A 22,453-nucleotide genomic window follows, 5' to 3' on the forward strand; every position below is an offset into this window, starting at 1 on the left:
ATTTTCCAACATATGCAGGTTTTGTTCGATTGCTATACATTTGAGAGAACAATGAGAGAACTTTCTACTATAAATAAATTTTTCCATGCACCACAAGTTTGGGAACCTCTGGTTTAATGTAAAAAATAGTTCATTTTTTCATGTGCCTACTTTTTTCCTAATTCCTTACTCTCAAACCTTTTTTCAGGTATCTTGGGTCCCACTGGTGTTCCCCTTCCATCACAGCAGCCCCCTCCTCCTCCCCAAGAACCCTGCACGCCTTATGGCTCTGGCTCTTGCTGAAAGTGCCAACAAGGCACTGCGGCAAGGTGCCTCACCCCCATACCGCCCCCGTCAAAGTGGAACCTCCCCTGAGACAGACATCCGCTTCCAGAGGTCCCTTTCTGCAGATGCAGGTGCTCTGCTATCTTCTGATCCTAATCAGATTTACTCCACGGTACGCCCCTTGTCTGTGTGGAAGACTGAGGGTGATGACGATAATGATGATAATGAGGGTGGAACTGTTGCTGAAAAGCCTGCAGACAAATCACATGGTACAGAGTCAAGGTCACCGCCTGGGCGAGACACTGGGACTCTCTCTTCTGACAGCTCAGTCTCTGACTCTGGGACATCCAATTCTGAGTTGTCGGCTGCCAGTTCCTCTGAAGACAATGAGCGAACACCAAGCCCCATTTACAAGAACGAAGAACCAACCTCTCCAGCACAGCCTTCAAAATCCAGCCCACCCTCTTCCAGTGAAGCCATCCCTTCTCAAAGAAAACCCCCAGCTTATGGGCGACAGTTTTCTGCACCGCAGCTTCAGCAGGAGAAATCCAGCAACCAGTCCAAGCCTGCAGCCCAACCACATACTCAGCTTCTGCATTCTAAATCAGAGAGCTCACCACTGGCCCAGGTACGAGCCTTCCAGCCCACTCGCCCTAAAGTGCCACCCAAACCCCCTGATCTTGCTCCCTTGAGGGCTCCACTCTCTCAGACTGACCGGCATGATTACATGCGTCGCTCCTTGGATGCTGGTCGCATTCGACGCTTAGCAGGGCCACCGCAAGGGAACACACCACTTTCCAGAGCTTTTTCTGAGCGGATCAGCAGTACCTCTGATATGCTGTCTCGCTATCATGCAGCCAGGATGACCAGCCAAGCTGCTCAGGTTGCACACCTTCCCCAACAACAGCAACAGGCCCAGTCCACACCAGTCAGACCGGTTGTCCCCTCCTCTGAAGACCCTTCCAAGATGGAGAACTTCTACTACGAAATTGGTGCACCTGAGCATCCACAAGTGCCACCCAGCTATGCACGCCACAGCTATCAAAATATGAAGTTGGATCTGGAGGGAAACCTCCGTCTCACTGATCCAGCCAATCAAAGGCCTATTTCCAGGGGTTACCCTCCTCCCTACAACCACCAAGGACCTGGCGGTGGAAGGGCTCCCCAGCTTTGGTCATCTGAGGCCACACGAGCTTGGGCAGCAGCACATTCTCACTCTTTCTCCTTTTCTCATTCTCATTCTCACCATCGCTCTCAGGATGGATCATCAGGACATCCTCCCCATCCCCGTCCCCAGCGTCAGACATCGTCATCCGTCAGGTTGCCCCGAAGTGAATTGCATCCCATAACTGCATCCGTTGGAGTGGGCTCTGCTGCTGGCATGGTGCCTCTGTCTGTGCACCAACGTAGCTTGCATCGCCCCCAGCGTTCCCCTTCTGCAGACCACACAGCCTCCCAGCTTCACCCCTACTTTGAAAACGGGAAGGTGTGTTACCGGTACTTTGAGGCTTCCAGACCAGAAGACTTGCCACTGAATCAGCATCAGCATGCTGTATTAAAGCTGTCTCAGGCCTCACCGGTGCAAGGAATCTCAAAAGATCAGCTTGAACACATTTACGTCAATTACCCTTTCACAAACCCTCCAGGATCTGGGGTTAATTCAAAGGGCTGGGCCACCACAGACCTCGATGAAAATGATCACCAAACATCTGAGACACTGGAACCACCTTCCAAGTCACCACCGGATGACAAACAGAAGCATTCAGAGCAAGAAAGTCACACGGCTGGTTTCAACAACCCTGCCCAGAATGATGTGTCCTCAGATTCCAGAGTGACCAATATAGCAGCGTCTGCCTCCAATGCCATGCATTTCCGGAGTCGCTCAGATCCCCAAAGTACCAGCTCGGAGCCTGCTCATGTCCTGACTGGGAAGGAAATTGCCTCCTTGCTAATTGAAAAGCTTGCAGAAGATGAAAGAGAGGGTCCTTCTGTGCTATCCTCTTCATCCTCTTCTCCGCACATTGAACACCCTCCAAATCCCTACGCTAGCCAGCAGCTGCAACAACCTCCACCTGCATATAATATCTACACTCCAGGACCCTCTCGAGGGCGCTTTGAAGGTCAGGTGCCACCTAGAGAGGGATCAGGACCTTTCCAACGTCAAGACCCCTTGCGGAGATCTTCCGGAGGCCAGTATAGACAAGCTTTTGACGTCATGCCATCTGGCGACCATGTCCTTAAGTTTTACAGAAGCCAAGACTTTATCCCAAGCGCCCAGGGAGAAAGCACAACCCCTAATCCCTATCCCCCAAGACCATATTATCAGGACTCCCCATACCCCAATTGGGGCCCTCAAGGCCTCCCAGACTCTTCCCACACAAGCACTCCACCTACAGTGGCCTTCTCAAACTTAGCGCTTGGATCGACAAGAGGATATGGGCCTCAGACCGTGGCCAACCAGTTTAACCAGTACCCATACCAGTCAGGGCCAATGCTTCCTCAGTATCCCAACACACCACGACGAGATGTTGTCCTGGATCCTTCTCTTCGACCTCCAGGGTTGCGGAACCAGAGAGGCTTAAACCGGCAGGGAAGCCTGCCGGGCCCCAACTGGACCATCCGAACTGAGGGCCAGACCCGTAGTTACTGCTAAAGAGCACAACTGCCACAAAAATCCTATGTGTTTAGAGGATATGATGTAGACCGGTTATAAGCACTAGACTTTTATGTTTCCTGTACAAGTTAACACGTTGTGAAACTAATTGTGTTAACCTCCCCAAGGGGAGACCGAATGTACAGAAACAAAGTTAAGTGGGGTATGTCCTTACTAGTGTTTCTGTCTCAGAAAGATCTCATTGCTGTCCTGCGATTAGTGTGTGTATTGGAGTGGAAAAAGTGTACGAGAATAAGACGTGAAGCAGAGAGGATCAAAGAAGTGAACCATAAAGTGGCTTAGATATGAAAACATTCCAGAACACACTGTGCTGTCCAGCAGAGGGAGTCAGAGAGGTACCTAGCTGCTATTACTCTGACAGGACGTTGCTCAGTGGCTAATTTTAGTTTTTCTGCTTTGGGTTTTGTTTGGTTTTAGGTTCTTTTTGACACTAAGTCATGCTGTACAGGGGCACAAGCTTGATATATCTTTCTTCCTCCACAAAGTACGATATAAATAACCTCAAGAGATGCTGGTGGTAATATAAAAATTTATGAGTATGGCTAGTTTTTGTTATCTTCATTTTTTGGCAACAATGTGATATTATTTCCATTTTTTTCTAAGTTATTGTAAGTTTTCATTGGAATGAGTTATTGTGAAATAGTTTTATTTTGCCTTTCTTAAATTTGTTTCAAAGAATGTGAAGATTAGGACTTGGTTTTTTTTTTTTTCTCTTTAGTCTGTGTGAATTTGTGTGTGAATGAATGTGTCATGCACAGAGTGTCTGACGTTAAGCACATAAAAAGGAACGGTAAATACATCTGGGATGCAGATTTTTTGAGAGGGTGTGTAATTGAGAGCGCATACTTCTGTGAGGTACTGTTTTCTGCTCATTCTCAAATAATGTGTCAGATGATTTGTGTATCAATATTGGCATTCTAATCCAAAGCAAGAATTTCAGGTAGTTCATGTCACAATGTGTCACTCCCAGACATCCCTGGTTTTCTGTGAAGGAGGAGTACCAAACTAGCAACATTGAATACCTGGTACTATTCACCACAAAACACTGACAATTCCTTCAATGCCCAACAAACTAGTCTTGGGTTACTTTATACATTTAAAAGTTGTTTTTAGCAGATACCTCTTTCTGGGCTCAGTAATGTTCCAGTGTTTTTTACTCAGTACTATAGTACCTTTCAGGTCATTAAAAATGTCCTGGATGTTCTTCCAAAATTGACCAGAGATGGAACCTCTCAAATTTGTTTAGTAATTGGTGCCTTCTCTTAAATGACTAAACATCTTTTAAATAATCCTTCGTTATGAAAGCAAATATTGAAGAGTTAGATACAAACCCTGTCCCTAGCCCAGTTACCCCTATTTACAGTTTCCCAAAGTTCCACACTAGTAAGTTCAAAATGAGAAAAAAAAAAAAAAAGTGTGTATGACTGAGAATATGACACTGTGTGTTTGCATGTCTGTTATCTCTGTTGTTTTAATACATATCTATGCAGTGAATAACCAAGGGGAAACTGAAAAAACACTAAATATTAATGCTACCTATGTATGTTAGCAGACCTGTGAGCGTGTATGTTCCAGTGAGAGAGGTCATGCATGTGGCTTTGAAGGTATATACATGTCCAACAATCTCCCCTTCAGCCTTTTGCACTTGGCGAAAGGCAGTTCATCCTATTTTGTAATATTTTCAAATATGTGAATTAAAACCTTGGACACCGTCAGTGACGAAACCTGTAGTTTGGTGATTATTTTTGAACATAATTATTTCTGTAAACAGGTCAGACAAGCTAGCCTAATGATGGGCATTGTGTACTTTTAAGTAAGTATTACAGAAAATCTCCTTGGAATGCAGGACTGAAGTTTTAAAATGAATAATTTTCAAAGATCTTTGTGCTAATTGCAGCGTTTAAAAAATTAACATTGCCAAGTAACATTGTGATTATATTTACTTGACTAAATAACTTTCCTGTTAATGAGGCCAACCTGGACAAATGTCCTGAGACTGAATTTTTGCATTTGCTATTAAAAGGGCTTTTTTCTAGTTTTTGTGTTATTTTGAGATGATTTTAATTCACTTGGTTTGCGGCGCTGCAGTCTCCACCATCCGAGATGGGAGCCTTTATTTTTTGTAGACTGTAATATGAGAGAAGTTGATGTCCTTCCTGGCTGGATATCCTGCAAAACCTGTCTGTTTCTGAGTATCAGGCGACACTCCCAGTTGAGTATAAATTAAAGCAGACATACGCAAGCTAACATGCCCTCCTCTGTTCTCTAATACATGTACAAACTCTACTGGCATTAGATGATTAGCCTGACGGTTAAGCACTAACGGTTTGGGTGGTTCAGGGAGTGAAGAGTTGCCAGGCTTTTGTTGTTTTTTCATTTTCGCTTTCTTAAGTATAGTTTATTTCCCTGGGCTTGTACCAGCATGCAGCCTGCCACAAGTTTTGTCACTTTTTCCCCATCGGCGGTCAATGAATGACACATGAAGAGTCATCAGCACAGTCAAATGTTTATTGGATAAACGGAAACATTGTCAAGTAAGTTTTAAATACAAATGTGCAGCAAAGAATCTTACAAAACAAATGTCCTGTTCATTGGTAGGCATTTTAAAGCTAATTTTATATTAAATATTTATGCAAGAAGAAATACAAGTATAGACTGTGGCATAAAGAAAAATTCATACAATCACTTGAAGAACCTATTTGATCAATATTGTTAATAAAAATGTAAAATGACCCCAGGAAAAAAACTAAAAAAACCATCCATAATAAAACAAGTAATATGAAAGCTGTACTTGAATTAGTTACTTAAAATTGTTACCTAACATAATGAGATGATGCTCACTGCTCACTAGTTCTCTCTTAAGTGTTTAATTAACTTTGAGCATTATCGCGGTAAGTTATACCCTAAATGCTTTTGATCAAGATTAACTTCCTTTTGTGCTAAATTGAGGTCAAATTATAGGACGTCATAAAAACAGAATGTATGATAATTATACAAGAATGGATGGAAATTGTCATATCAATTATCCTTGTGCAATCTGCAATTATCTGTATTGTTCTGTGACAGCAAGAGTGGAAACATCTGTGCAGTCGGCAGATGTATCATGCGGAGTCCGTAGTTATTCAAGATACATGTAGTAGAGCATGGCGATCACTAATGTGAAAAACTGTAGGACAGAAGTGCATCAGAATAGTGAATTTTTCTTATATAATAGAACTGTACTTTGAATACTCACTTGTATATAACAATATTAATATAAATGCACATAAAAATGAGCTTTAAAGGTCAACAGTCAGGACACATTTTTACATTCCCTCTGTGCCATTTTTGGTTATTGGTGTATTTACACTACATGCATCACACTACATCTTTGTTGTATGAATGTATAGAGGTAATTTAGAAAACATCTAGACTTACCACTAACATGAGAACGGAGAAACCGTACCAGCTCACAGCCCAGGTGTAACGGCTTAACACAGATTCAATATAGTTGAAGCAACCCTGAAGTATGAAAACAATACAAAAAACATAAAGTGAAGCATAAATTGAATCAAAGTTGTGCTACTGCACAGTGGTTCTCAGAAAAGAAAAGAAAAGAAAAAGAAAGAAAGAAATGTATCAATCTAGAATTATTCATGTGAATAAGAAAAAAAGATTTCTCTTTTTTACTGTCAAAATTTAGATTATTCAATTATTTGTATTCAGATGATCCCTATCAGAACAGAACACTTTGTTTTGTGACACCAGTTGAGAAAACAAACACCAGGTAATAAGTTTGTTGCTGTCTCTTGTCTTCTGTACGTCAGGTGACATGTTACGAGACTTAAACGTTAAGTTACCTTTGTGAATAGGGTGCTGGTCAGGCCAACCTTACAGCCTTCTGGATCTTGTAACTCAAAGGTACTCCGTCTCTTGCAGCAGCTGAGGGGCCAGTTGTATGTAGGATTCATCTGTTTCAAGGTGGAGTTATACAGTATCCAGTCTTGTGGACCGTCTGCTCCACAGCACTCGACCTGATGGAGGAGAAAGGTGCGATTAGTGAAGAGAAAATACCAGTGACATGTTCATCAGTTGAATTCTATATTAATCTATCTAGTTGTTGTGATGCTTGGAAACCACAAGTGCGCTTCCCTTCGGAATTCCATATGAATCCGTCAAATTGTGTGAAATTCGAAGAATTGTTCGCCGTTGTTCGGCCCGGTCAGAAATTTCATTTAAGGGTGAAAGATTTCCCATCGCCATTTCTGTTTACGTTTTCACATTTCAAAATCTATCTATCTACGAATTCACCGTGTTGACCAACAGATTGTTGCTTGCTTGGTTTGTCATACATCGCTAAACTATTTACAACAATTAACTTTTTTGCCCACAAAATTGTGTTACTGTATTATATAGAATTTTTTTAAACTGTTGCCTATTATTCATTTAGTTTCTTAACGTAATTAGCAGTCGTTTTTTTTAAAACCGTGGTTATAGTGGTTAAAAACAATCCTGATTCCCTCAGCATCCATTATATGGTAAAAATCACTGAAATTCTGAATTTCTCACGCCCTACTATTCATAAACCAGCAATCCATCAAGAAGATCTCTTGCAACAGTTATTCTCAGTGGTTTATATGAGGACAAACTGGTTTGCCCACTCTCAAAAGGCAATAGAAAAGCATGTTTGTGTCAAGTCTGAGTTGAAAATGAAGGTTTTTCTTTCCTAATATTATGCAAGTATATCTTAGGTTTTAGCCACAATCCTTGGACAGGTGTAAGGCAGATGTGTTCGATAAAAGCCAAGAGGTTGTTGTCATTGGTGTTCAGTTTACCTGTTCCATCACTCTGTTCCATGTCTGTGTAATCTGCTTCCCTTGTATGGTGTCTTGCCCATAATATTCCAGCATCTGTTTCTTTACTAAGTGACTGTTCCCAACCAGCTGTAATAAAGGAAAGAGGATTTAAGAAATGAAGAAAAGGCCAATGTTCTCTCCATTATAAACTTGCTGTTGTTCCATTACATATGATTATAGACTGTAATTTATAGGATAGTATACAAACAACAGAAAAATTTAGAAAGAGAGCAGGAATGGGCCACGACTAGCGTCTCTGATGTGTAATTTTTGTCATTCTGTTTTACTTTTACAGTACAGAGAGGCTGGTGACTGTACTCACATAATCCCGGTTGGTTGCTGCTGTGATGGCAGATGCGCATTCAAACAGAAAGATGATGAACATTACGATAAGGTACTGTAGAAGGATGACAGTTGTTGATAATTAGTTCAAAATTAAAGTGATTGTTTATTTTAAACCTAAATTTGATTGTCTCACTAAAGGTAATATTCATGTAAGATATCAGTATTGCCGTCTTTGTCATTGTCCTCTGTGAAAACCTACCACCAGCATGAGTGGACGGCTCCTTTTCAGGGCAGCAAAGATGCCAAAGATGCATGTGAGGAAGAAGGCAAAGCCTGTAAAAATGGCAATCCAGGCCCCAGCAAAGATGTCATCTTTTCCCGACACACCAGATATGGGGTAGAGTTTATACCCGTCCACTGCTACCCAAATGGCCACTGCGAATAATGCCAGTCCTGCTGCCTGAAGAACAAAATACAAAAAAAAAAAAAAAAGTAGTAAGTGAAATTTTTTTTTTTTACTGTGTATATATCTATTTATTAAAAATGGGGAATATATGACATTTCACAACATAAACATAATCTTTGTGTTATTTTGTTTCAGACTTACAGCAGCGATTGCATTCAGAGCAACAACTACAAACATCAAACATGTCAAGGCTCCTGCTGCCATGGCTTTAGTGTGTTTTTGTGTTTGGCCTCGTCACACTTTCCTGAAGAAAAATAAAATAATGATTAGGATATCAAGCACAAGGGAAAATACTCAAGATTATTTGTAAGGTAATGGCCTGATCTGTTGCCACTGAGGTTGGGCTAAAAATGTACCACTTATCAAAGCTGCCAAAAAGTTGTCAATTGAGTTCTCTTGAAAAACTGGGAAAATCAGGAAATGATCATGATGAATACAATTCCTGGTTAGACTTTAGTTCTACTTCTAGTTAGAAAGTATTTGAGCATAACTAGAATTATTAAATAAAGTATTTTCGATGTACGATGGTACAGTGATGGTATTACCATGATGTCTGAAAAGCCTTTATGTACATTTTTTTTCAGAGCCTAAACTAATACAAAACTGTAAAAAATAACTAAAAAATCACAATGCTAAAAATAAATCTAAATGGTAGGACAGTTCTTAAACTGATTATAGACTATATAATCAGGGAAAAAAAATAAATAAATAAATATGTATATATATATATATATATATATATATATATATATATATATATATATATATATATATATAGATTACAATTGATGATAAAGATAATAAATCCAAAAACAAACAAAGCAAAGCCAAGTGGACCCAAAGTCACATTCAAAAAATAAACAAATAGAAATCAGTAGCTGCTCAGGGACCCACCTGTTCCAGTCTGAGATTGCACCTGCTTGTCCTCTACCTGCTTGTATTCGGTTCATTTACTTTTGTGGACGCTTTTATGATGTCAAACCTGTTTGTCATCGGTTTTTTTTTTTTTTTTGGTTACACAGGCCGCATGAGATGGGATGGGCAACTTCACTCCCTGTGTTTTCACCACCAAGTACTTTCAGTTATTCCATATGACATTTTATTGAAATGATTACAAAATTAATCTAGGAGTGTCTACATTAAAGAAAGCTGTGACAGCTGCCATTGCTATTTCCAGAACATTTAAATTTACATGTGAACATAGTTTGCAAATACTGCTACTTGGTATAAAGTGATACCTACTGGTTCTCTTTTAATAAAGGATATTTAATTTAATTAAAAAAAAAAAAATAGTAGTCCAAGCCACTCAAAGTAGGATTTATATATATAAAAAGTATTTGAAGAGTTCAGATGCAAAAGCCTCTAAATGCCATCTGAAATTTTCTTCTTAAATGAGCATTTTTATCAGGCTCCTATATTTATGTTCAGTTATTTTACTTTAAGTGCATAGAGATGCACCTATACATTTCCATTAGAGTAAAATTATTGAACTTACACAAAGGAGCCTGATAAAAATGCTAATTATAGATTAAAATTTCAGACGGCATTTAGAGGCTTTTGCAACTGAACTCTTCATTTATTCTCTGTAGAGATCCACATACTGACGTGGTATGTTTTTGACGTGGTAATATTTATAAAGAAGTACTATTAGGAGTACCTTGGAGTACTATTTTTTTTTATTACATCTAAACTTGCAGTACTGGTTGCTCTTGAGTTTAGGGAGAAATACTGACCTCTGCTGGACAGTCATTTATTTTCCTTATTATTTGTAGTAGTGACTAAGGTAAGCATCACTGAAACTGTTTATCATACTTAGCGTTGAACAAATCCAAGTCATCTAATGAACCAAAGCACGATTAAGACTTGATAATGATCTTATCTGACTTGGGCCAGTAAGAAACCATCCAGAAATTCACATAGCATCATACTAAAAACACCTTAGTATCTATTTAACAATGTGCTAAAACGCTCTAAACACTTTGGCTACCACATAGCAATGTGCTTGAAAACACTTACTTAAAAAACTTAATTATGGTGGGAAGCTTTGCATGGACAAGCATCACTCACAATTTTAAAAAATGTTTAATGTACTGTAAAAATACAGTTAATATTTAAATTTGGTGGGGGAAATATAATATGTAGAGTTATAAAAACTTGTGGTGTGGATGTGAATTCTTTATCTCCTGATACTCTTCTGTATAGTTGTCAGACAAAATTCCATTAGAATTTCACAAATGGAGTAATTTACTTAAAAAAGGAACTGTGGAGATAAATGGGTTAAATGGATTTAAGTATACCATGATACTTTAACAAACTTAAACGCCCTGAACTGTTTACAGTGCCATCTGGAAACCTTGTCAAACAAAGTGTTGACTTTAGCACAGCTGACTGTCCCGCAAACACGCTCATCCAGGAGAACTTAAGGACGGAGGACGCACTTTTGCAGCTTATTTGTAGTTCAAAAACGGTGAGAGTTGATTATTGTATCATGTTCTTTTGACCATATTTTATCTGTGAACATTGTCAAATTTAGCCATTAGGCCTGTATACCATTGGTGTTAGCAGTAGGTAGCTAGTTTAAGCTATATTATTAAATGTTTGTTTTTTGTTTTGTTTTTTTTCGTTTCAGGGTACAACTTAACATGGAAGAAAAACTTTCGGATGAAAAAGTGAAATGTATGCTTGCCCCTTGGAGGTTTTCCATCAGGGCACCTGGATTTGAAAACAGGCTGGTGAATGCTCTACAACTGTTTGAACGTTTCCCTTTAGATATAGCTGTGACCGGAGGAACACCGGAGGTTAATGCTCAGCTGGCTTCTGCAATCTGTGGGCCAGGTGAGGAAATCGAAGATGAGGAATGGGAAACTGATGATGAAGGTAATGAGGAGGAAGAAACAGATGAGGAAGAAAAATCAGAAGACTCTGAAGAAGATGGAAGTGCAGATGAGGAACGCAGTATAAAGTCTAAGTTTAATACTAATCACCAGCGCAGTAGTAGGAGGAAACGTGTTCGGATAGCAGATCATGCAGAATATATAGGGGGTGGTGTTCCTGATTTTGACTCTGTGATTTTACACCGTCAAATCCCAAATGTTCGCGTGTGGACCATGCAGGGCCATCCAACTTCAAATTCCATCATTAACCAGTCCAACCAGCAGTATGCCTCCACATGCTATGATGTTCTGGTGGTTCTCACTACAGAACAGCACAAGGAGGACCACATGTGGCTCAAAATGGAGTTGCATGGCAGAGATCAGACTTTTTTTCTGGTTCAAGCTGAGCGGGACTGGGACGTGGTCGAGGAGAAGCCTACAGGGCCGTGCATGACCTGCGCCTGGGAACGAATGAGAGCTCGCAAACTGGAGTTGCAGAAGAGAAGTAAAGAAGTATTTGGAGAGACGGCAGATTTAGAAGCAGACAGCCAGAATCCTTCAAATGCATCCCAAGATCCAGAGTTAGTGAAGATGAAGGATATCGCCAAGGTGCTTGCTGAAGCCCTGCCGGAGCTTCGGAAGAAGTCTTTTAGTCAGTTTCTGGTGGCGATTACAAAGGAACTTCGAATTCCTAAATTACTGATTGATGACACACAGTAAGTCAACTTCATTGTGTTTTGAAATTATTTGGCTTGATATTACCTTGTAACACAGACTTGATTTCCATTTGAACCTCACTGAAATAACAACTATGGCTGGTTACACATGTCTAGAGTTCTGGGGTCAACTTGTTTGTTGATCAAGTTCTAACCCAATCCCTACGCCTATTCCAAACCCAACCAAAACATAACCCTTATAAAATAATATCCCCTTTTTCAAATCAAGCCATTCTCAGCTTTTTGGCTGTGTGACATCACACAGACCAAGGCCACTCCCACGATAGTTGATTGACACGACCGTCTTACCTTAGACCCACCCTGAGTGAGCTGTGAACAGTCCGACCGCCCGCCATTGTTTTGACGCCGGAGCAGGGACGTAGACAAGAATCGCCCCTAAGCGATTAAGGTGTTTTGTTGATGGATCTAATAATGAACATAGCAGTTGTCATTTACTACCAACATCTGAGCCTCTGAAGACACAGAGGATTAACGTTACTTTCGTTTTTGAAGGGAGTGCGCCCTCCGATCTACCTAAATGCATCTATTTTCGCGCAAATCATTCGTGATCCAGCTTCACCTACAGATGAAGTGAGTATAAGGTTTTTTTTAATGATTCTTGGCAAATCACCTTTCCTAATAATGTGCTAGGTAGCATGTTTCGCGGCTAAATGCAGCTAAATGCGGCTAAAGTAAACAGGATGGCTCGTCACCCCACAGAAGAGAGGGGCGAGGTGAGCAGAGCTCATTAGCATTTAAAGGGAAATGCAACAAAATGGGTTGCTGTGAAAAGAGCTGATTTTAATAAGGTAAAAAAGGTGTTTTTTACACTACTGTTGAGAAATTTTAACCAAAGTATGTTATAGACTTTCCATTAAGACCTTAAAGAATCATATCAACTTCATAGTTCATAGTTCATAGTTCATAGTGATGGTGTACAAGGTCCTGGAACAACAAGCCTGTAAAAAAAAAGTTCTAACCCAGTCCCTACCCCTAATCCATTACCTAACCTAAGCTAGTCTCATGAAGCCAGACCTTCAGACTGATGGTAGAAGGTCTGGGAACCTTAGCCACTTTGAATGGCCGAGGACCGCCCAAGAGGCCATATGACTGACATGTAAAACAACCAATCACATTTTGTTTTATGCAGCATCATGTTTAGGGGCTTGGAAATGTCCCCACAATAACAGACCAGTGTGTAAAACTCTTGAATGTATTTTAAAGAGTTTATGCCACAAACTTTACATATTTCACATACATTTGAAAACCCAGAGTTTAGTTGATCATGGCAAGAGCTCATTGTAACAGTTGTAAACATGACGGCTTTCTTCTTCCATGAGGGGGTTTGGCATCACGGCATCCTTGTTTCCAGGAATGTTAAAGAATGCAAGCTCTCCTGGAAATCCTGTATAATTCAACCAATCCGATGACGACTTCGAAACTCCTGAAGCGTTTCCAATTTTGTTTGTCATATGCGTCAGACGTTCAGTCAACTGTCTGTGGGCATGATGTCTGAGTCTGAGACTAAACCTAAACTAACCTAACCTAACCCTTAAACTAGAGGCAAAAGTTGAGCTGATAATAATGGTGTTCAAGATCCTGCAACAACTGTAATGTCAAAAAATATCTTGTAATCCAATCCCTACCATTAATCCAAACCTAATCATAACCTAACCCAGGGGTGTCCTGTCCTGCTCCTGGCCAATGTCCTGCAGAGATTAGCTGCAACCTGCTCCAATAAACCTGCTTGAATTGGACAACCCTTATCTAACCCTTATACTAGTGGGGAAAGATAGGTTGATAAGAAATCCCTTAACCCTAATGTTGACCCTAACCCTAAAATCTGATTAGATAGTAATGATGTTCTAAGACCAACAAGGATGTTGAGCCAGAAGCATGCATAACTCTGCAAAATCAGGGTTCAATCGTTGGACACCATGTTGTTTTTTGGACATTGGTCCCCAACATGGGATGTCAGTGAGCTTGTGTCCCTACTAGGCCGATTGCTAGTTATTTATCTAGTTATTTTGCTCATTAGGAAATCTATGTTGGTCCATTAGCTTATAGATTTGTTGTTAACAAGCACTATCTGGCATAAAAACAGTCTGAACTAGCATTAAAAAATTCTTTGTTCATGAAGCTTTATGGCTTTGAATATGGGTTGCAGCGGACTATAATTTCTTACAGCATCTATATTTATCTAAAATATTTGCTACATTTGCTTCTCAGATTTGTGGTCTCTACTGCTTTGCGGTACAGGAAGATAAACCAGGATGATCTTGATCAGATCACCAAGCTCTCGCAGTCAAGAGATCTCACAGACAATCCTTCCAAGCTTCAGGCCATCCTTGCAGCTCTCGATCACTTCCGGCTGGATATCGGTGTGTTGGGTGAGACGGGCTGTGGCAGCTCCAGCTTGGTCAATGCCCTCTTGGGCCTGGAGAAAGGTGATGAACAAGCTTCCTCAACTGGTGTCATTGAAACAACCAAAGAGGCTGTGAAGTATCCCTACCCTTCCCCAAACATCAGTCTCTGGGACCTTCCTGGGCTTGGAAAAATAGGTGATCTTGGCAGCCTGTCCTCTGTGTCCAGCTCTTCTGAAGCTCAACACATAACATCTGCACTCTCTTTATGTGATGTATACATACTGGTGTCTCCTTTGAGGCTTAGATTGGGAGCCATACAGTTGTTGCAGCAAGCATCATCCCTAGGGAAAGAATGTTACCTGGTGCTTTCCATGGTAGACTTGATTGAAGAAAAGTCCATTGTGGAGGTGAGGCAATGGGCTGAGGAAGTCTTGAGTAAACTGGGTCTCCAGCAGAGCTTATTTCTGGTGTCTGCTCACCATCCAGAAACCTTGGATTTACCCAAGCTAAAGGAGACGTTGAATGCAGCCTTTCCAAGTCATAAGAAAGTCGCTCTTGCCAGATATGCAGCAAAGCAACTGGATGGAGATGTTTTCTGGAAAAGATCAGATTCGTGCAAATTTATGTAAATATTTAAATCTTTCAAGAATTTAAAAAGGTATTTTCTCACATTCAAGCATGTTTTATTAGGGAGGGATTTCTGTTTGTTTAACTACTCATCACTCTCCAAACATATTTCAACCTTAGATGTAAGAACCACCCTAGTCAGATGCAATGTATTAGCGAGTGACAAGCTTGCATGTGCATTTATTATTATTTTTCACTTTTTTAATTTTCAATCTAACGATATCTTCTTGAATTCTTTTGTTTAGACCTAAAAATTTAATTAAATTCACTTCTGAACAAAATCTTGCATGCTACCATGTTTGCAAAACATGCAACATTTATTGCAATTAGGTGAAAGTCTAAATATTGTAACTCATTGCAAGCTGGTGTGTAGTATTTTGTCTTCTCTGTTTATGACACTGGTTGAATATATCCATATTTTCATGTGCTGCTTAAGCCAATAATTTCAACTTGATATTTACATTTTCTGATGCAATAAGTGGTGTTTGCCGATGCAAAACCTGCCAATACAATGTTAGGGTGTTATGGGTGGTTGCTAGAGTGTTGCTGTGCAGTCAAGGTGGTGTTCAGTGTTTTAATGAGTTGCTACTCTGTGTGGTTGCTAGGGTGGTCTGGGTGGTTGTTTATTGGCCAAAATCAAATTTCTCTGTGATATTCGGGTTTGTTTAGTCCGTTTTATATTTCACTTCAACCGCATATCTTGCCACTTAGAAAAATAATAATGCCTCTTTCTTCAATAAGCTGCATGGTTTGATGGATCAATTATGCATGTAGCACAAATGGTGTGGGAAAATGTATATGCTTAGGTTTATATTTGGGGTTTGAGGTTTATTATTACTTATTAAATTACCAAATAACAAAACCTTTCATTACCACAAGTACTCTACAGAGCCATTAAGAGCTTACGTGTGTTGGGAAACAGGAACAGGTCAATTGGTTCCTAGTGATGCATGAGTGAAATGAATCTGACGCCCACATCTTCATCCCTGCCACTCACACCATTTCATTTCTGTGATGGAAAACATGGGAGCTTCAGTCTCATTATTCACTCAACACCTCAACTGTTAACCACAGGACCCCACCCACCGATGCCTGGAGGTGAAGCCATCTATGAATGCTAGTTACTCCTCTTAGTGCGAGGAGGAGCCACACACTGCTTTCCCCAGAGCCATAGGGCAGCACTAACATTCAATTTTAAACTCACCCATCATGAACATGACAAATTGGTTCGGAAATGCTCAGTGTGCCGTGAAACGCTTGCACTGCTGATGAAAAGATGCATGGTGCATGAATATCTCGCAGCATTATTTGTGAGCATTTGATGATCACCTTGGGGACATTAACTGTAGCACCACACCATGTATGGATAATCATTTGGCCTTAAGCGTGAAAGACAACTAAATATGAAAGCTGAATGAGCAAGAGTCAACCAGTCATCTGTCAGCTGAGTACTTGTATGCAAACAACATGAACCTTGTAAGTAATGGATTGTCAGTGCAGTGTTACTTTATGCCAAAGCTGATGGGAAAAATGAGAAGAAGAGTTCAGGAGATGAGAAACCCAAACGCTATGGTGTCTTCAGTAGATCTGAGTTACAACGAGAGCACACGACTGGCTATGGATGCTCTCTTGGATAGAGGGATCAATGGATACCAGGAAGTGCTGAACAAAGAGAACGAAGCAAATTTTCTGTCAGCAGAGGAGAAAACATACATCTTAAACAACATTAAAAAGCCTCTCACTGACAATGAAGAGACAGACAGGGATGAAGAGATGTCCGGTTCTCCATCAGTTTCTTCTGAGACATACTTTCCTGCGGTCACAGAGAGTGAGCCTCCAGTTCTTGACTACGGCTGGCCTGTGGCTGACTGGAGTTACCATCTGCAAGGGATTCCCAGCGTGGAAGTGTTCTTCCACTCAATGAAATCGTTTTCCATAAAAGACCTGCTGCGGGAACTCATCAGGAAAGCAACTAAAGTAAGAACCTGCCATTTGTTTGTAACATTTTTGGATAATGTACTTTTGTGATGCAAGGAAGATGCATGCTGCAATTACAAACAGCACTTTCCATGAATACGGTACACTTAGGTGTCCCACGGCTTTTTTTTATTAAGTATTAGTGGCACAAATTAAACATGTTTGTCATCAAACTATTTTCTGGCATAATTTATTTTTATTCATATTAAGTCAAATTTAACATATCATGTGTTCAGTGTCTTATATGATGTTGCTTTGTAATTGTTTTGGAAATTTGTGAAAATTTTCCAATTTTTTCCAATGCTGTGTGCAGTAGTGTCATTATCCAGTTCAGTTCAGTTCAATAATAATAATATTAATCTATTAATTATAATTTAACATTGAAAAAACAAAAAACATAATTATGTCTGTTTCGTTTTTAGAAATTGGTTGCTCTACAAACACAACTAAGACTTTTAAACTGTATTATGTACAAAGTTTTGATAAAATGGTTGAAACAATTTAAACAAATTCAAAGTTTTGTTTGTTCAGTTAATCCCCTAAAATTCAGAAGCTGATATTTTCCAAAGCTTAAGCACCTACTTTCACATTTTGTGAAAAAAAATAAATAAATCACATTTTCAGGTCCTATTTTGTACTCTATTTATGGAAAGTGCCTGACATTTTTGAATGTGCAGTGGTCTAAAACAATTTTCAATGTAACTTTTGCCTAAATTACACTCATCAAAGGTCTTGGCGATAGTTATGGACACATTCAGCGATGTGGAGATTTTCTGTGACATACTAGAGGCAACAAGAAAGCGCAATGTGTCCGTCTATCTCCTTCTGGACCACACCAATTTACAGCTGTTTCAGGACATGTGTGAAAATTTAAAAATCAACAAGTCTCATCTTACTGTAAGTTATACTATTCTTTTAACTGACTTCACTGACAATACATGAAATGTGTTGCTGCTGGCAAAAGATATTTAGGGATTGCAGAACTTATATTTACATTTAATAGACACTGTTGGTTTATATATTAAATGTCATTTCAATATATGTAACATGCTTTTTTAGTTCAATTATATCATGAAATGAAAAACGTGGATGAATTCTTTATACTTATTGCCAATGTGCTTATGTTTATCTCTTTCTCTTCATACAGAGAATGTCCATTCGTAGTGTTCAAGGTGAAACATACTGTGCCAAATCGGGCAGAAAGTTCACTGGACAGATGAAAGAGAAATTCATCATTGTGGACTGCACAAAAGTGCTGGTCGGCTCGTACAGGTACCATCTGAAAATTCATCCTTGAGGACATTCATTCATTTTTTTTTTGAGAAATTTAAGATTAAAGATACAAGTTATCAATTTTAACCTAAAATCCTGGTTTTGAAAAATAGAAATCAATATTTTCATTAGTTTCTTTCTTTTCAGTATCATCTCTTTACAATTTTCAAGGTGAAATGTTTAATTTCTTCACGATTAGCTGGTCCATCTGGGCCGCTAAAGAACATTGCTCATTTGTTGCTGCTGATGCAGAAACTTCACCCAGTTGTGATTTATTCCACTTATGACTCTTTCACTCTGTTGCAGTCTCACCTGGCTGTCCTGGCAGGTTCACAGAAGCTTGGCCGTACTCTTCAAAGGCAGCGGGGTTAAACCTTTCGACCTGGAGTTTCGCAGACTCTATGCCATTTCTAAACCTGTCCCAGGATTTACCTGCCACACATCAGATCTCGATGATCTCTGCCTACCCTTTGAGAAAATCCAGATCCCAATGCGCCCGGCAGGAATTGCTGAAAACACTCACGACCACCTACAACAGAAACCTCGTAAGCCCAGGAACCCTAGTTTCCCGACAGCTCCTGTCCTGGTCAGACAAACCAGCTATCCGAACGTCACCACCGAACCGCAAAGATCTCAATGGCTTCCACGGAGGAACACGATCCATCACCCCATTGCTTATCAGCCTCCACTTTTCAAAGATTATAATACGAGGAGCCAACCTTGGCGTCCAGTACAGGGCAATCGCATCAACAGAGGTGTTCCTGCAACTTCCCACTGGTGCTAGAGCAGGTTATTTTAATGCTTTAGTTGGTAGATTGTATTGATAGATGTAGAAACTTTATTTATTTTAAAACATTCAACTTTATTCTGCTCTGTAACAGTAAAAGCACCAATAAAAGATGCACATTCATTTATACAAGTACAATCAATATTCAAATTATTCATATGTCTCCTGCAGAGGTCTGTGCATGGATAAAGCTGGAGTCTCCTGCTGCATTTTAGTGTGGAGTTTGTTCCACCACCTGTCATCAAAGTCTTTAATATAAAGTCCTGATAAACTCTCCCCATCTTGGTTTTCCTCTCTCATCTTCTCTGGATTGAGGTCTTCTGCCATCACCTAGATCAGAATAAAAGAGATGTGAAACCACGAATGTTCATTACAAATGTTTGGGAGAGTTGTGTAAGAGATGTGCAATTCTGTTATGTACAAATTCAGAGAATAAACTAGCTTTCTTTGATGGACAACAATGAGTTGAATTCACATTGCAAAGGAATACTCAATCCAAAAATTAAAATGTTGTCTTTACTTTCTCACCCTCATACAGGTTTAAAACCTGTATGACTTTCTGGCAAGCTTCAAAAAGAACAAAAAATGATGTGTATACAGTCTGAGTTTGCAATGACAGAGTAAATTATCAGAATTTTCAATTTTGGGTGAACTATTCCTTTAAATACTGATTACACAAGCAGTTCTTAATTGAAAGACATCAATAAAAGTGGGTTTGTGATGTTAGTCATCTAAGTGAGGGTTTTTTAAAAAGTTTCTTGATGTGTGTATATTATATATATATATATAACATTTATTTAATATTGTCTGACCTCAGACACTGTCTGAAGCATTTTTTCTGTTGGCTGTAGAACATGTAGAGCTTCCTCAATGTCTTGTAAGGCCCTCTGGCTATTCTCCAGGACGAATGAGAACTGCTGAATCCGCAGGATTTCAAATAGCAACCTGAAAAAATGAACAAACCCAGCGCTGAATTCATCTGTTAAAAGTCGATAAATAAACAGCTAGTTCTCTTGTGGCTCACATACCTTGTTCTTATCAAGCACATGATGGTCTTTAATCGTAAAATGCTACTTGTCCCCTGCTGCTGGTCGTGTTCTTCCTCGGTGCTGGATCTGTCTGGACGGCCGTCAGACTCCAGGAGCCTCTGAAAGCTCATGGCCAGATTCAGCCAGTACCACGGATGGTAGGGATGAAGACAGCACAGCTGCTGAAGGCTGGAGATGCTGTTTGTCAGATCTCTGTAGTGTTCATAAACACTCAGCTCCAGCTGAAGGATGCAAGTGAGGTGGCAGGTGTTGGATACTTCTGTCCTCTGTCAATAAAACACAGTAAATCAGCAAAAGCTTACGTAAAATTTGTTGGAGTTAATAATTTACTATATTTACCAGTTTCTCACAGGCATTTAGAGCCTCTTCTTTTTTGCCCAGGTGACAGCAGCATCGTGCGATCCCTTCCAGCACATCTCTCTTCACTGATATGTTTCCAGCAGGTATGAGAGAGAGGCAGGATCCATACTCATCCAGAGCAGCCTGTCATTAACATAACACACAAATCAGCTTATGAATCAGATAACAGTAGTGAGAGATAATGGTGAATTCAGCTCTTTATACCTGATACCGTTTCCTCCTGTAGGCCAGATCTCCTCGAAACTTCAGGGTTTTTTGTTCTTCTAATGGGTCCTCAACATTTCCATCTTCACAAAACCACTAGATAGAATAAAATAAAGGAAAAATATGACATGCCGGAAGATGTTATTTATTTACAGTGGTGGCCAAAATGATTAACACTAGTATTTTCACCTGCTAAAAAATGGTTTTAAGTCAGTTGTTTCTATCTTTTGCTGTAGTGTGTCAGTAGGAAATATCAATTTACATTTCCAAACATTCATTTTGCATTCATTGTAATAATCTAGTGATATTTTTGTCTGACTACAGCCAGTGCTCCACACAGAGATCTGATCTGATCATCATCAGTCTGTCTGGAACGACACGAAGGAACAGAACAAACTGAGACAGACTAAATCCAGAAGAACTGTGACAACGTCTCCAAGATGCTTCAAGAAACCTACCTACAAAGCTACAGCACTGTTCAAAGATTTAGGCACTTAAGATTTAGTAAAAATGCTGTAAAATGAGGATGCTGACAAAAATAATGTCATAAATAGATTTTCTTTATCAATTAACTTCTATTAACTAAATTAAATCAACATTTGGTGTGAGCATCCTTTGCGTTTAAAGCAGCTTTCGCCCGAGGTGCACTTGAGTTTTGAGTTTTTCCAGTAGCTTTGCAGGTAGGTCTCTTGAGGCGTCCTGGAGAAGGAGCAAAATTTATGTTTGGAAATGTAAACTGATATTTCCTACTGACACACTACAGCAAAAAATGGAAATAACTGACTTAAAACCATTTTTAGCTGGTGAAAATACTAGTGTTATAATAATTTTGGCCACCAATGTAATTCTTGATTATTTAATTCTTGAAAAGGCACTTAAGTTGTTTGTTGGTGAATTATTTTATTTGTTTATTTTTTGTTATTATAAATATAAATGTCATTTTCTCACCGTGTGAACCGGAGAAACACATAATTATACGTTGTAAGACATATAATTATCATCAATTATATATAATTATAAACTTAAGTATATAGTATGTTAACTATATAATTTATGATTACAAAGTGGTCAAATATCACTGACTAAAACATACCACGGTATTCTCACATAAATACTATACATATTTAAGAAGTATTATGGTATTAGCATCTGCTGCCGTCACTACCGTAGTAACTTAGCAATGCCATATGCTTTTCTTTGAAGTGAAAGTAGGCGTGTAAATACTGAGCAAATATACGTGCCATTTCCGTACCATGGTATCGGTAGTTTGTGGTAAGTGTTGAGTGTGATACCCACCAGAGGTTCGCAGAGTTTGGGCTCGTATGCGGGAAGAGCAGCGGAGACTCTGTTCCTTGATTCCTCGAACACAGAATCATCAAAAGTGCTGCCCAGAATCTCCATGTTAAAAACACGCGCGTGACTCACTACCGCTCCCCTCATACACATGAAACCCGGTGTAACACGTGATCGCCACAGCGATTACAGAAATGTGAAGGAATCCAATGTAAAAGCAATAATTTTGTTTATTCGTTCGTATTTATAAACGCAATATCCTTTCATTGGAAGACAGCACCACTGAATCCAATGAGAAATAAACTTGTGGCTCAGAAAATCCCAGTCTGTCTTTCTTTAAGCAGCATCCGCTTTATTAGAGACGTTTATAGCGATTTAAATCTGCTACACAAAAATTAAATTAGT

At 39.6% G+C, this 22,453-nt stretch overlaps 5 protein-coding genes across 6 annotated transcripts in view; 3 read left to right on the forward strand and 2 right to left on the reverse strand.

Moving 5' to 3' along the window:
• The window catches only part of arhgap33 (Rho GTPase activating protein 33), a 62,659-nt gene extending 57,994 nt beyond the window's left edge, over positions 1–4,665 (forward strand). Inside the window, 2 exon segments of the mRNA XM_058746573.1 lie at positions 188–239; positions 241–4,665. Coding sequence (XP_058602556.1) covers positions 188–239; positions 241–2,917 — 2,729 coding nt within the window. The 3' untranslated portion in view covers positions 2,918–4,665.
• A 759-nt stretch (positions 4,666–5,424) lies between these two features.
• zmp:0000000951 (uncharacterized) lies at positions 5,425–15,120 on the forward strand. The gene is made up of 9 exons (XM_058746577.1): positions 5,425–5,472; positions 6,745–6,967; positions 8,069–8,167; positions 8,324–8,553; positions 8,660–8,835; positions 9,547–9,596; positions 10,864–10,991; positions 11,154–12,113; positions 14,343–15,120. The coding sequence occupies exons 8-9, from the start codon at positions 11,167–11,169 to the stop codon at positions 15,106–15,108; spliced, it is 1,713 nt and encodes a 570-aa protein (XP_058602560.1). The 5' UTR covers positions 5,425–5,472; positions 6,745–6,967; positions 8,069–8,167; positions 8,324–8,553; positions 8,660–8,835; positions 9,547–9,596; positions 10,864–10,991; positions 11,154–11,166; the 3' UTR covers positions 15,109–15,120.
• On the reverse strand, positions 5,465–9,468 carry upk1a (uroplakin 1a). 2 transcript variants are annotated; one of them, XM_058746583.1, is made up of 8 exons: positions 9,419–9,468; positions 8,666–8,768; positions 8,318–8,518; positions 8,096–8,170; positions 7,753–7,860; positions 6,778–6,951; positions 6,356–6,439; positions 5,465–6,104 (listed from the first exon to the last, which is right to left on the reverse strand). In XM_058746583.1, exons 2-8 carry the CDS (start codon positions 8,726–8,728, stop codon positions 6,057–6,059), a joined length of 753 nt encoding a protein of 250 aa, XP_058602566.1. In that variant the 5' UTR covers positions 8,729–8,768; positions 9,419–9,468; the 3' UTR covers positions 5,465–6,056. The 2 variants fall into 2 exon arrangements, with proteins under 2 accessions (XP_058602566.1, XP_058602567.1); XM_058746584.1 differs by lacking the exon at positions 9,419–9,468 and having other exon boundaries at positions 8,666–9,143.
• Positions 15,121–16,551: 1,431 nt separating the features above from the next.
• LOC131521642 (protein FAM83A) lies at positions 16,552–19,434 on the forward strand. The gene is made up of 5 exons (XM_058746579.1): positions 16,552–17,083; positions 17,813–17,980; positions 18,231–18,355; positions 18,662–19,144; positions 19,314–19,434. Exons 1-4 carry the CDS (start codon positions 16,574–16,576, stop codon positions 19,137–19,139), a joined length of 1,281 nt encoding a protein of 426 aa, XP_058602562.1. The 5' UTR covers positions 16,552–16,573; the 3' UTR covers positions 19,140–19,144; positions 19,314–19,434.
• zgc:101716 (uncharacterized protein LOC492784 homolog) lies at positions 19,194–22,425 on the reverse strand. Its single transcript, XM_058746582.1, has 6 exons — positions 22,052–22,425; positions 20,756–20,851; positions 20,531–20,674; positions 20,171–20,457; positions 19,955–20,087; positions 19,194–19,472 (listed from the first exon to the last, which is right to left on the reverse strand). Exons 1-6 carry the CDS (start codon positions 22,199–22,201, stop codon positions 19,293–19,295), a joined length of 990 nt encoding a protein of 329 aa, XP_058602565.1. The 5' UTR covers positions 22,202–22,425; the 3' UTR covers positions 19,194–19,292.
• Between the last annotated feature and the right edge of the window lie 28 nt (positions 22,426–22,453).

Source organism: Onychostoma macrolepis, chromosome 16, assembly GCF_012432095.1.
Source record: "Onychostoma macrolepis isolate SWU-2019 chromosome 16, ASM1243209v1, whole genome shotgun sequence".
Classification (NCBI taxonomy): Eukaryota; Metazoa; Chordata; class Actinopteri; order Cypriniformes; family Cyprinidae; genus Onychostoma; species Onychostoma macrolepis.

What these genes read in the sequence shown, in the direction of transcription:
- zgc:101716 (XM_058746582.1), bottom strand. Translation starts at nt 22,201, where the DNA reads ATGTGTATGAGGGGAGCGGTAGTGAGTCACGCGCGTGTTTTTAACATG. An exon ending in TAAATGCCTGTGAGAAACTG is followed by an intron (nt 20,458 to 20,530) that starts GTAAATATAGTA and finishes TTTTATTGACAG; the next exon opens with AGGACAGAAGTATCCAACAC. An exon ending in TGCTTCAGACAGTGTCTGAG is followed by an intron (nt 19,473 to 19,954) that starts GTCAGACAATAT and finishes ATTCTGATCTAG; the next exon opens with GTGATGGCAGAAGACCTCAA.
- upk1a (XM_058746583.1), bottom strand. Translation starts at nt 8,728, where the DNA reads ATGGCAGCAGGAGCCTTGACATGTTTGATGTTTGTAGTTGTTGCTCTG. An exon ending in GCCGTCCACTCATGCTGGTG is followed by an intron (nt 8,171 to 8,317) that starts GTAGGTTTTCAC and finishes ATCCTTCTACAG; the next exon opens with TACCTTATCGTAATGTTCAT. An exon ending in CCAGCACCCTATTCACAAAG is followed by an intron (nt 6,440 to 6,777) that starts GTAACTTAACGT and finishes TTCATACTTCAG; the next exon opens with GGTTGCTTCAACTATATTGA.
- LOC131521642 (XM_058746579.1), top strand. Translation starts at nt 16,574, where the DNA reads ATGAACCTTGTAAGTAATGGATTGTCAGTGCAGTGTTACTTTATGCCA. An exon ending in TCAACAAGTCTCATCTTACT is followed by an intron (nt 17,981 to 18,230) that starts GTAAGTTATACT and finishes CTCTTCATACAG; the next exon opens with AGAATGTCCATTCGTAGTGT. An exon ending in GTGCTGGTCGGCTCGTACAG is followed by an intron (nt 18,356 to 18,661) that starts GTACCATCTGAA and finishes ACTCTGTTGCAG; the next exon opens with TCTCACCTGGCTGTCCTGGC.
- zmp:0000000951 (XM_058746577.1), top strand. Translation starts at nt 11,167, where the DNA reads ATGGAAGAAAAACTTTCGGATGAAAAAGTGAAATGTATGCTTGCCCCT. An exon ending in TTACTGATTGATGACACACA is followed by an intron (nt 12,114 to 14,342) that starts GTAAGTCAACTT and finishes TTTGCTTCTCAG; the next exon opens with ATTTGTGGTCTCTACTGCTT.